This window comes from Danio rerio, chromosome 2 (assembly GCF_049306965.1).
Source record: "Danio rerio strain Tuebingen ecotype United States chromosome 2, GRCz12tu, whole genome shotgun sequence".
Classification (NCBI taxonomy): Eukaryota; Metazoa; Chordata; class Actinopteri; order Cypriniformes; family Danionidae; genus Danio; species Danio rerio.
Window position 1 is genome coordinate 7,555,570 of NC_133177.1, and position 13,170 is coordinate 7,568,739.

The following is a 13,170-nucleotide window of genomic DNA, read 5'->3' on the forward strand; positions in this document are numbered from 1 at the left end:
CACCTAGTTAAAAACATTGGAACCTTTCCGAATGCTGCGTGTGCACATCGATTCATGTAAGTAGAACTAACCAATCTGCTTCACATTTTGTATGGAATACACACATTTCAGTATGCAAACTAATTACTTCAGACAAACACAGTGCATCCAATCACTGCAGCACTTTTTACTTTTCTCCATAAACTTGCATCGGAGCTTCAGCAATGGTTTTTCCGTTTGACATTAATGAAATTGCTTAATGGTAGCCTAATAGAAATATAATAGACGCCTAATAGACGCCATAGAAAATGGTGCAGGAAACCACGTGCTCGCGCTTGTCACTTCGGATAAGAATAACAACACATGCGAAAATAAAAAAAAAGGATGTAAGATGTCGCCAGAGTGGCTTTTTGGTTTCTTTTCTTGTGCAGCCCAGCCACTAGCTCCTCATCTGACAGATTTTTTAGCATAGTGGTAGCATAGTAGTATAATCATTCAACTTCACAATTTGTAATGTTGCAGTATGCATTTATAATGATTGCTGGTTCTTTCACTTGATTGCTCAGATTTGATTATCATAGTTTGTTTGTTTACAGAGTCTGAGGTTTACTGTATAAGTTTTGACACCCTACAGATGTTCATCTACTTCTACCTCTACATACATTTTGTAACGTTTTATCAAGTTTAAGGATCTTTTAAACACGTATGATTGTTTTAATATTAAGAAATCAGATATTTTGTTTAAATATTTTTGATTTTGACTATTAAACTTGACTTTTTGATTGAGTAATGTTGGTACGTTAAAATAAAAAGGTCAAATAACAAAAAACCCTGATATACATGGATTGTTAAAAATAAAATTAATAAATAAAAATATTTAATAATTATCTATATCGATTAATATGAAACATGATATTGTGATGTTTTTTTTTAGCAATATCGCCCAGCCCTTGTCACACATCGAACAAAATTGCACAAAGCACTTCACGGTACACTTAAAACTATGTTGAAGACCATACAGCCTAAATGTTCCACTGTTAAACCAAATCACAAGTAATTTTAAAATTTATAACAATAATAATGATGATTAATTGTAATAAATCGAAATGTTTTTATTTAGTACTTCACTCAGTTATATCATAAATACTGAATAATAATTAAAGAGCAGCGAAAAATATTTTAAATCAAGCAAGACTTCTTAATATGTTATTTAAAGTGGACCTATTGTGCAAAAATCACTATTATCCGGGGTTTAAACACAATTGTGTGATAGCAGTCTGTGAATATAGCCAGCTTCTATTGGTAACAATATATTAATTTAATTTTTTTATAATCACACTTCATAAAAACAGTCTGCAGATGCAGATTTTAATTGATATTCTCCCTTTATAGATGTCATCAAAAAGGAAAGCTCCGCCCAACAGTGACGATCTCTACCTCATTAGCATAAGACATTAGTCTTGTTCTGAATCTGCCATTATGCTGACACAGGCATTTGTAGCTGGGAGCACAAACGCATTTGAATATAAAGCGACAGTCACCAAAAAGGCACTATTTGGATCAAAGCTTAAAAAGGGCAGTTTTAAAGAGATATAAAACATTATTTAAGGGGCATTTTGAGCTGAAAATTCACATACACTCTCTAGAGACATCAGACTTAATTTTCAATTTGTAAAAAGGATCACAATAGCTGCTCTTTAATATCTAATATATGAAAATATATATTGAAATCATATAATCATGTCAGTTTGCTAATATAAAAGTAAGAAAGACCAAAACACAAGTAATCCTTAATCAGTTTTATTATTTAAAAAGCAGTGGAGGGTTTTTTTGTTGTTTCTGTTGGAGGTAAACAAATCGAATCAAATTATCAATCAAGTCTCATAAGTACTGAAAAAAGAAGATATTTTAAAGCACACCTAAAACAAAGCATGTAATAAATAAAAGTAAACAGAGCAATATTGAAAAACAAGAGCGAATGAAATGAAAGTTGAACATTAGGTCCTGCTCATGAAGGACAGAGGTTTTCAGCATTACATTTTATCACCTGAGGAGAAAACGTGAAAGCTTCCGTATTGACAAATCCCATCAGTTCTCTTTTATACGAGACATGTCTGTAGACCGAGACTTTAATTTACACATCCTTTTAGTGTAATCACTACAGACAACCTGCCAATCCGTGCACAACCGTTTTAGTGTGTCAAAAACCGGTGGACAAGATCTAGATTGTACGCCAAGCAAGAAAGCAATAATAATAAAAAAAAGCTGTCACTACATTTTCTCAATCTAGCATTGTAACTAAAAGCAGCCGCACTTGCACACATCATAGTTCACTTTGAATTGGACATGCAGAGATCTGATGCCTCGAACAGCGAAAAACGCAGCATTTTACCCCCCAGAAGGAACTTTAGATGTTTTACGCTATCTAGGTTCTGTCTTAAACCCTCTAGAAAGCTATGTTCTGCATACTATAGACATCTACAGTACATAAACCAATACAAAAGCATAAAAAACAAAACCTTCCAGTATATCAAACCAAATACGAAAGATAACAGCTGAAATCAAAGACCACACAAAAAAATAACAATCATCAAAAAACTCAGACTTGATCCAGTAGTTTGTGATGGCTGTCCGGAATGCTAGCTGCGAATGTTGAGTATAATGGGTGGGATATCAAATGCTAAACCCAGACTGCTAAAAGGGGGCATTGTAAGTGGAAAAACTTTTTAAAAGGACACGATCACAATAGTCTCAGTCTGTTAGGAATCGCACACAAAGCCCAACACAGTGTACCACTGATGTCGTCAATGGTCAACAGATCCACAGACGAAACGCTACAGGAAAACAACTATTAAAAGACGACACACACACACACACATGCACACAACAAAAAAAAAAGAAAAGAAAAAACCCGGCCACACATACAAGCATTGTGAGGAATACGTTATTTAATTAGCTACAGAACAAACACAGTCTTAGATACTATTCTGGATTTGGTTCGATTGGTTTAGTTTTTGTTGAGAACGTTTACCGGTTGTCTCCATTGCGCTTCCAGCTACTGCCAGCAGTCACTTAAAACGCTCGGAGTATTGCATGATTAGAAACGCTGTGATGAACCATTGATGCCATCAAAAGCAAAACACAAATCAAATTGAGAAGTCCACAAAAAAAAAGAAGAAGTCAGTTTTTCCTCACACTGATTTAAGCACTCAAACGAAGGTGCATATATTTACGAATGTATTGATTTATCGTGACGAGTCTTTATCTGCTTCCGCAGTGTTCGTTTAGTTGAGCACTGCGCGGTAGCATCTATACAGTGAAACCCATCACACTAGCAGACGACTAGCATCGTTGACAATACCAGTAAGAAAAAAAGTGCAATATTGCATGTGTATTTCTTTAGTTGAGAAGAATGACGCCTGACGGCATACCTGTAGAGAATATATTCGACAGTAAACAATGGTGCAAAACAAGTCAAAAGATTTTTAAGGCTTTCTGAGTTTCCTGATTTTTCTTTTTGTTCTCTGAGATAGTTGTAAGAGGTCCGCGGTGGGACAGTTTCGGAGATTGACTCTCCCGCGTGAATATACACACACACACACACACACATACAGACAAACGTGACGCGCAAACATTCGCACACAAGCAGCACTAACCTATTCAAGCGTGTACTCTCACCCCTAATATAAGGTGTATTACTTCTAGTAGTTCATATAATAACATCTTTACCATTGAAGCTGCAAGCATAGATATTTATCTACACGTATCCACATTACTATTAAACACATTGCTACATGTACCAACATGTCAAAATTACATGGAGTTCCTCAAAATGGAAAATAATCATAATAAATGCACGGTCTAATAATATTAATTATAATAATAATAATAAAACAAACTATTTCAGATGCCATGCTGATACTACTTAATAGAAAACGTAAGCACAAAAGTAAATAAAAGATGAAAATAACTTATTACCATTTCAGTAGGGAAAGTGGTGTGGAAAAGCGGCATTTGCAGGCAGTGTTTCGACCCAAAAGGAAACCCACTGGCCATTTCAGTTCCATCGATTTAATTGAGAATCAAATTTAAGGATCTGACGAACTTGAGATTAGCCAATCCGAAGAGGTTTAAGAACCCAGCAAACAGTTTTGTGTTTAATAGACACCTAAACGTCAACAGCTTGGCTAAAACAAGACTAAGCTTGGGCCGTCAGTGAAAACTAGGATAGGATAGCTGAAAACTAGACTAGTCGTCAAATAGACAGACTTTCATATCTGTTTATTTGACAACTAGTCTAGTTTTGGGCTATTCTTAGACGTCTATTAGATTTTCACTGACAGCCCAAATTTAGCCCTGTTTTAGCCAAGATGTCTATGTTTAGAAGTCTATTAGACATCTTTAAAAACAAGGAATGCTTGCTGGGAATGCATTAAGTCACTGCATGTGTGACAAATTCAATAGTATTGTACAAAAACTTTGCAATCATTCCGCAACTGAATGTGGTTATTGCATTGCAGAAAATGTCTGGACAAGTAAACCTAGAGACGGTTTGTCATTTCTGACAATACAATAGATATGGAATCAAGGTTGTGTGTATTTTGTAAGCTGTATGGAACGACTATAAAAACACAAGAGTAGGTAGACTTTCCCTTAAACTGACACACACTTTCTGAGGTTCTAAAACATGGCTGACAAGTGATACGAGATTACTCATGGAAAACATTGTGCTACTGCTGGTGGCCATTTTGTCTGCATGCATCCAAAAAAAAGTGTTGAATTTTTTTTTAGATCGGTCTGTTCCACCAATAGCAAGCATTTTAAGATCATGTGATTTCAGAATCACGTGACTCGGAATGTGCTTGAGCATTTGTGTCTCCTTCGCCCGTTTTGGTCGTCACTGGTTGGGAGAAGAGGTTTCGGAGGAAGACGTGGTGAAGTTCTTCATTTTTGGCCTGTGGAAATGAGGATTGAGCTTTGAAAGGCTCTCAGCATGCACGGCGATCGAGTCAAGCTGCAGCTTCTTAAATATGGTGGTCACAGTGCAGAAGGCGGGGGTCCCGGCGTTTTACTCGGCAGTGCTGGCGGCAGCAGGCTGGATGGAAATGGATCCCTGAGCCGAACCTTTGCGGTTGATCATGGAGGGTTGGAAGTTGGGGTGCCGGCGGGCGTGTTTGATGAGGTGGTCGCTGCGCATGAAGCGTTTGTCGCAGAGTGGACATAGGAAGCGCTTCTCGCCAGTGTGAGTACGCAGATGTCGTGCCAACTCATCCGAACGAGCGAACTTCTTTTCACACTCGGGCCAAGTGCATGGAAAAGGCCTCTCACCTAGACAGAGAACACAGATGATCCATGGCTCATTAGACAACACCAATGGCATAATACAATACAATTTGCATTAAGTTGGCAGTAGCTTGGTATCTCGTAATTTACTGCGTCTAATTGTTATCGCTAACTTAGCACACACTTCATTTTTTAGAACGGTTAAAGAATTAATGAAAATTACAAAATTTACTCACCCTTAAGCCAACCTTTGTATATATGACTTTTTCCCTTTTAGACAAACACAGTCTGAGTAGTTTTAAATTTGATCCTGGCTCTTCTATGCTGTACAATGATATTGGGTAGTGACTGGGGCTGCACGATAAATCAAAAAAGATTGCGATCTCGATCAGAAGGTCTTAAAAGGCGCATCTTTTAAATGGTTTACTAATGGGCACGAGTGTTTTGCATTATGCGGCTACGTTTGGGCGATGTCGACCAATTTGGCATTATACGATGTCTAATGTGAAACATCGCGATGGGCGATGGCATCTTCGTCATAGGTGGAGGTGAATGAATTATTTATGAATAATTAATTAATTCATAACAAAATTAATTATTTGTAGCCTACCGTTTTAACTACATGACCTACATGGTTTTTGTTTTACCCATAAACAAATCATACAAATCACAAATCAATCTATTAACCCTTAGGTGTCTTATGGGTTTGTTTTATGACAGATTCATGGGCTTTTAAAAGCTTCAAAGCATGTCACACCCCAACACCATCGTACAGCAATTTTGTTCATTTTTAAACATTTTGAAACTAGTCCAACTGTGTTCGTCTTACAGAACGAAGTCATTTACACTGAGCATGGCTTTAGGGTGAGTAAAATCAAGAGCATTAAATAAAAACTAGTTTGATTTTAGCTGATTATATTTAGGACAAATTTTGTCATGTTAACAAAATTTCAGTACCGTGTTGTTTTAGTTGACTTATTATTTAAATGTATTAAACACAATACTATAAAATGCAACAAAAAAAAAAAAGCTAAAAGTGAAAACTACAATAAACAAAAATCTGTCTATATGGCACAATAACTCTTATACTATATGTATATATATATACACACATATATGTGTGTATATATATATATATATATATATATATATATATATATATATATATACACACACACACACACACACATATATATATATATATATATATATATATATACATATATATATATATATATATATATACACACACACACACACACACATATATATATATATATATATATATATATATATATACATATATGTATATATATATATATATATATATATATATATATATATATATGTATGTATATATATATATATATATATATATATATATATATATATATATATATATATATATATATATATATATATATATATATATATATATATATATGTGTGTGTGTGTGTGTATATATATGTATATGGAGTAATGTTTAAGTCATTCAGAATGCACACAATATTGATATATATGCTCAATATGTGTGGATTTTCTGTGGCTGCATTTTGTTCTATTGTAACCATTAATAAGTATAAACACAATGTAATAAACACCATTTTTTTCTGTCTAGAATACTGGTATTGGTACCGAAATTGTTAACATGGCAAAATTGGTTCTAATTATAATGCATAAGCTAAATTTTCATTCAATGCACTTGGTATCGGTGAAAAAGGTGCACTGCACATCAATTAGATGATGTATGAAAAAAAATTAAAGTGAGGAATGTTGGACTCATCCTGCACTCTGTCTACACACGCACTCACAGCTTTCCATACATTCATATCGAGTTGAATGACAAAATAATCCAATAAAACTCATACACTAGACTCAGTGCATAATGTATAATTATCTTTAAATACCCTCTTCAGGGAGTTCTGTGATCTGTCAATCTGACCAATAATAGTGCCAATATAATGTGCCCCTGTTGTGATCCACCATTTTGTCTTACAAATCGTACAGCACAGTCCGTAGACTAACATCAGGGAACTTTAACTTGTTCTAAGCTGCATTCATCTATTTGAATTATTTTCAATGTTTTTTGTTCATAAATCTTCATTCATGTGCATCGTGACAGGTAACATTATAATATCTTGCATTCATGAGACTTAAATTTGATATTGTAGGAGCCTCAACTTCTTTTCACTGCCTTTGTTTTATTCAAACTTCTTTAAGTGCTGCTGCAGTGCACAATGTCTGGTGTTTTTTTCTCTCCACTTCCTGTGAAGTGATATACTGATGCCCTCTAGTATGGTGCAATGAAGTAGGGTTGTCGCAATACCATTAATTCATCTTACGATACTAAGTATCACGATACCAAGTAGTATTGCGATGTTGTTATTCATAACTCAAATTATAAAGAAAATGGTCAGAAATACTGTTTTACATGTCATAATAAGTCTTGAATTTAATTCATAATTTCCTTATTGTTGAAAAAAGTATTATTTGCATGTCACTTCCTCTAAAATTCATTATTTTTGTTTATTTTGTAGATAACTGAACAACAACAAAAAAACATCAAAATAAAGATACAAATTATACCAAATGAAATCTGTTACAAAAATAGAATTTTTCCAACAAAATTAGGCTAAATTGAAGTTGTCAAAAATATTTCCTGTTGCTATTTTGGGTTTTTCCATCTATTTTTATTTTATTTTTTTTTCAGTCTTATCAGGTAACCATCCAAAGTAATTCAGAATTTCACTTTGTGAGTCGTTCTTTTTAAGAGATTGTCACGGTTGTTGTCGCTACTAAATCATATAGAGAGGAACAGCAATTAATCGATTTAGATGTGCGTTTGAAAGGTCAGAAAACATCAGAAAAATTGCAACCTTAAAGGCCTCTACAAACTATTAAAATAAAATGGTCTATCGTTGCACAAACGGGGAGGAATTTAGTAACTTTTTCACATCCAGCATTATCTATTGTTGATAAAACGTTAATGACGAAACTACCGTTTATAAACTACAGTGGCGCCGCCAATGTTTTGGAGCCATAGTATTGCGATATTATCATAGTACCGGTAAATCGTGCAAGCCTACAATGAAGTACTGCAAGCAGATGGATGGATGGATAGATAGATGGATGGATGGATGGATGGATGGATGGATGGATGGATGGATGGATGGATGGATGGATGGAAAGACAGACGGATAGATAGATAGACAGACAGATAGAAACCAGGTTTCTTTTTGTTCCTACACACAATTATTTCTACTTTGGACTTGTATCTCACTTATGCTGACAGACTACCCCATCTAGCCCACTTGGTAGGGCACTTATGATTGAATGAAACATAACTCTGGTGCTTTATTAGTGCACTGTGCTAGATTAGAGTGAATTAATTATTTAAGGTGTACCAACTACTGCACTACCGATGTACTAGTACGTATGTCTTAGTACACTGTACTAATGCAGTCTGTGCGTAGTACCTACCTGTGCTTGTATTTTGTTACTGTACTAATTTTTCTTGCTGTACAAGCTTATGTACTAGTTTTCCGTTAAAAAGCACCTTGTCAATACATTAGAAGCCCATTCAAGAACAAAACCTAGTGGTAACGGCACGTATGTGAACAGCTCACGGAACATGCCAGGTGTGCGGTCCTAATAGCTCTTTTAGCTTTAGTCAAATAACAGAGAGACAGTGCGTTTAAATGGGAACCTGCGCCTGCGGATTCGCGTACTGTGCTCGAGCTCTGTTCATATGCAAATACGGGGTTCGTCACTATACTACTATACTCGGTCCTCCCTCACGCGCTCCTTCCTTTGTTCATAAACTTTCTTTGTTCGGAGGCCACAGTTGGGAGTTTTCCACTCTTTTGTCCAACTAACGAGATGTGAATTACATTATTTTCCGCGAATTCACTTTTAATATCTCTATTGAGGGTCTATAGCGAGAGCTGACAGAGGGAGCCCCTGACAACCGTCAACAAACTGCCGACAAATGAAACTTACTTTAATCTAGAACTCTGATCAAACTCGGCGGGATAAAATTATCAATAATATATACTTATTCACTGTAAAGCCATTACATGGAACATATAGTTATACAAATAACATTACACAATGTAAACAAAACCTACATAACTTCATTCATATTCAAATTAATGGCAAGAATGTTATATATTATAATTTAATGTTCATAAACAGACACACGTACGCTGTAAACATACAGGACTATGACTAGTAATGATATCTGCTGCATTAGCGTCCACCCCCCTCCCATGTGCTTCATCTTACCTGTGTGGGTCCTGATGTGCGCTTTCAGATGGGATGATTTGCCGTACACCCTGTCACACCCGTCGAAAGTACAGGGGTGACGCTTAGTGGGGGACCGTGGCGCTCCCCCTCCTCCCCAAATCTGCTGAGACTGTCCCGGGACAGGGGTGGCAGAGGGGGTCATGGTCGGCGTAGGGGTGGTGGAGTCAGACAACGTGGTGTAGCCGCTCTCCCCGCATGACGAGTTGCTGCTTTCAGAATAGGCCGACATGGGGCGAAACTTGCCGTGCAGGTCGGTGAGGATCTCCGCCACCGTCATCATGTTGGCCCCGTCTAACCGGAGCGTCTCCCGCACCTCCCTGTCCTCGCTCGACCCGTCTGGCTCTCCGGCTGGAAGGCCCTGAGGAGGGGCCTGAGCCGCACCAGACACCGGGGTGGGTCGGTGGAGGACGGGACCGCTGGATATGGACACCAGACACTCGGCGGCCAGATAATCCGAATAGGCGAACGACATTTTATCGCGGCCGCGTTTAACGACGAAGCTAAAGTTATGACGGAGTGCCTCGTTTCCTGAGCCCGGTCGGTTGTTCTCCAAAGACTTTCAACTTGCTGCTTTTTCTCATCAGCGACGACCTCTGCTATCTACATATGATAAAAATAAAGCAAACAAATGAAACTAACCACAAAAAACGCAAAAATAAGTAAAAAATAATACGCTACCGGCGTGTCTGCGTTTCAAGCCCCAACGTGGTGTCCTACATCGCCCCTCGTTTCATTGTGTCTGCTGCTAGAACCGGCAAAGCCCACGCCACGCCCCCGGTAGCGAATTTAGGAACCCTACTACGAGAAAGGCTTGTTCATGAATATTAATTATGCAACGTTCCGTTCTCCCAGGGCTGTCAGCGGATTGGCTTAAAAAACAGACGTAGGTAAGTAGGCGGTAGTCTGCAGAGATGTAAACCAATCACGATGAGCTCGTGTGTGTAAATTATAATACGTGACAGGACGCTAAATAAAGGTTGCTAAGCAACTTCAGCGTGACGTTATTAAAATTCACACGCTAACGTTTGCCGTAGTAGGATTCGCAATTTCGCCAGTTTCAGCAGTGAGAGAAACGCATCAAGTGACGTGATGAACAGACGCGCACTTCGGGCGTGGAGCAAAAAAAAATATTCAAAAGTAAGTCGAACGACTCTTGAAAAGTTCCTGTAGCAGTAAGGTTAGGCTTTGAATTATGACCTTTGTTTAGTGAAAGATATAACTGGAACAATAACAGAACTAGGCTACACAAATCATCATTTGGTGATGTCATAGAGTAGGCAGCGTGGATGCTCTTCATTCTGACACTTGATTGGTTTATAGCAAGCACATTTACAACACAAGACCTTCAAGAAAACCCTAACTAACTTGTGTCTGTTCTCCCCCGGTTTAGTTCATGGGACTGGTCACAACATGAACCTTCACCCATCTCATGAAGTTAAACATAAATCCTCCATTTTTAGAAATCTTCTCCTCAGTTTTTAAACACCATACTCATGCCCTTAACCACAGGTTTCCTGCAGTTCTTAAAAAAGTTTAAAAGCAATAGTTCACCCTAATATTATACATTTGTCATCACTTACTCATCCTTGATTCCAAACTTATTTGAGTTTCATTCTTCTGCTGATCACAAAAGACTTTAAAGACAGAGGAGGCTAGGGCTAGGCGATATAGCAAAAATTAAATCTTAATGAATTGTTTTCCATATTGAACAATAACGATTGATATATATATATATATATATATATATATATATATATATATATATATATATATATATATATATATATATATATATATATATATATATGTGTGTGTGTGTGTGTAACGGAGGCCAGCTAGTAAGTGCTGTGCAGGTAAACCTCACTTCTCTGACCTCTAAAGGTGCTCTAGCAACGGTAGCTAGAGGCCATGGTCTTTAGCCTCCTTGGTAGAGCATCCGACTCCCATGCAGAAGGTCGCCGTTTCGATACGCCGTTTGGGTGACGTTTGTGTGGCGTAGGACCGATGGGGTTACATTGGTGCCGTGACCCGGATGGGAGTGAGGTTTAGGGGGGTGAGTGTAACGGAGGCCAGCTAGTAAGTGCTGTGCAGGTAAACCTCACTCCTCTGACTTCTAAAGGTGCTCTATATATATATCAGTTGTTAATGTTTCCAGATTTAAAAGAGTACCCCAACAATGACTGTAGCCACAAAAATTAGAGGGTCCATTAAATAACCTGTTTTTGGTAGCCGATAATTTTTGGTGGCCGGAAATTCAGTGCATCTCTCATATCAACACACTTTTATATTCCCATTGTTTATATTACCATACATTTCTGCTGTCTGTGTGATTGGTATTTAGATCAATATAGAGTAAAAAAGTCCAGAGCTTATTATTGTTATCGAAATACATTTTTTTGCGATTCAATATAATATCGACTGCACGGTGGCGCAGTGGGTAGCATGTTCACCTCACAGCAAGAAGGTCGCTGGTTCGATTGTGGGATTGGTTTAAGCCTCGACTGGGTCAGTTGGGGTTTCTGTGTGGAGTTTGCATGTTCTACCTGTGTTTGCGTGGGTATCCTTCGGGTGCTCCAGTTTCTTCCGCAAGTCCAAAACATGTGGTACAGGTGAATTGGATTGGCTAAATTGTCCGTAGTCAATTAGTGTGTATGTTTCCCAGTGATGGGTTGCGGCTGAAAAGGCGTCCGCTGCATAAAACATGTGCTGGATAAGTTGGCGGTTCATTCTGCTGTGACGAGCCCAGAGTAATAAAGGGACTAAGCCAAAAAGAAATGAATGAATGAATGTTTTTCTATCACTCCAATATGACTGTAAACACACTATACCAACACACAGTTCTGTGCAAACAGCTTCCAAAAGATGATTTTCATCATAGTTACATTTACTTTAAAAGCTCAGTTAACTTAGTTACACTTAAACCAATCAAATTTAGTTCGGGATTTGAATTAAATGCTGACCAAGTCCGAACTTTTTTTTTTAGATTATTGCTAGATGTGTGTTCTTTATTGACTTAAAACAACTTAATTATTTAAAAAGTCGATTTGCTTATAAAATAAATATCTTGATATAGGAATCCTAAGAAGTTTGCACTGGAAATGAGAATAAAATCATGTAATCATCAAGTTTAAGTATAACTTTTTTTGCATTGTGAACAATAGGAACAACAAAATAATGCCAATATTCTATAGAAGGCTACTTTTGTAAAGTAAATGCTCAGTATACAGTTGAAGTAAGAATTATTAGCCCCCCCCCCCCCCTTGAATTTTTTTCCTTTTTAAAATATTTCCCAAATGATGTTTAACAGAGCAAGAAAAATTTTCACAGTATGTTTGATAATATTTTTTCTTCTGGAGAAAGGCTTGTTTTATTTCGACTTGAATAAAAGCAGTTTAAAACTTTTAAACACTATTTTTAGGACAAAATTATTTTTTTCGATAGTCTACAGAACAAACCATCGTTATACAATAACTTGCCTTATTACCCTAACCTGCCTAGTGAACCTAATTAACCTAGTTAAGCCTTTAAATGTCACTTAAACTGTATAGAAGTGTCTTGTAAAATATATTGTAAAATATTATTTATTGTCATCATGGCAAAGA

The 13,170-nt window shown here is 36.9% G+C and overlaps 3 protein-coding genes across 4 annotated transcripts in view; 2 read left to right on the forward strand and 1 right to left on the reverse strand.

Annotated features, from left to right (window-relative positions):
- xpr1b (xenotropic and polytropic retrovirus receptor 1b) overlaps positions 1-13,170 on the forward strand; it is a 573,636-nt gene that overhangs the window by 237,841 nt on the left and 322,625 nt on the right. The window lies entirely within an intron of this gene.
- zgc:153115 lies at positions 1,764-10,370 on the reverse strand. Its single transcript, NM_001077329.2, has 3 exons — positions 10,247-10,370; positions 9,548-10,168; positions 1,764-5,307 (listed from the first exon to the last, which is right to left on the reverse strand). Exons 2-3 carry the CDS (start codon positions 10,038-10,040, stop codon positions 5,048-5,050), a joined length of 753 nt encoding a protein of 250 aa, NP_001070797.2. The 5' UTR covers positions 10,041-10,168; positions 10,247-10,370; the 3' UTR covers positions 1,764-5,047.
- si:dkeyp-106c3.1 overlaps positions 10,560-13,170 on the forward strand; it is a 166,327-nt gene continuing 163,716 nt past the window's right edge. For both annotated transcript variants that reach the window (XM_073922994.1, XM_073923008.1), the window contains exon 1: positions 10,560-10,705. The gene's annotated coding sequence lies outside the window, so the exon portion shown is untranslated. The remainder of the gene's footprint in view (positions 10,706-13,170) is intronic.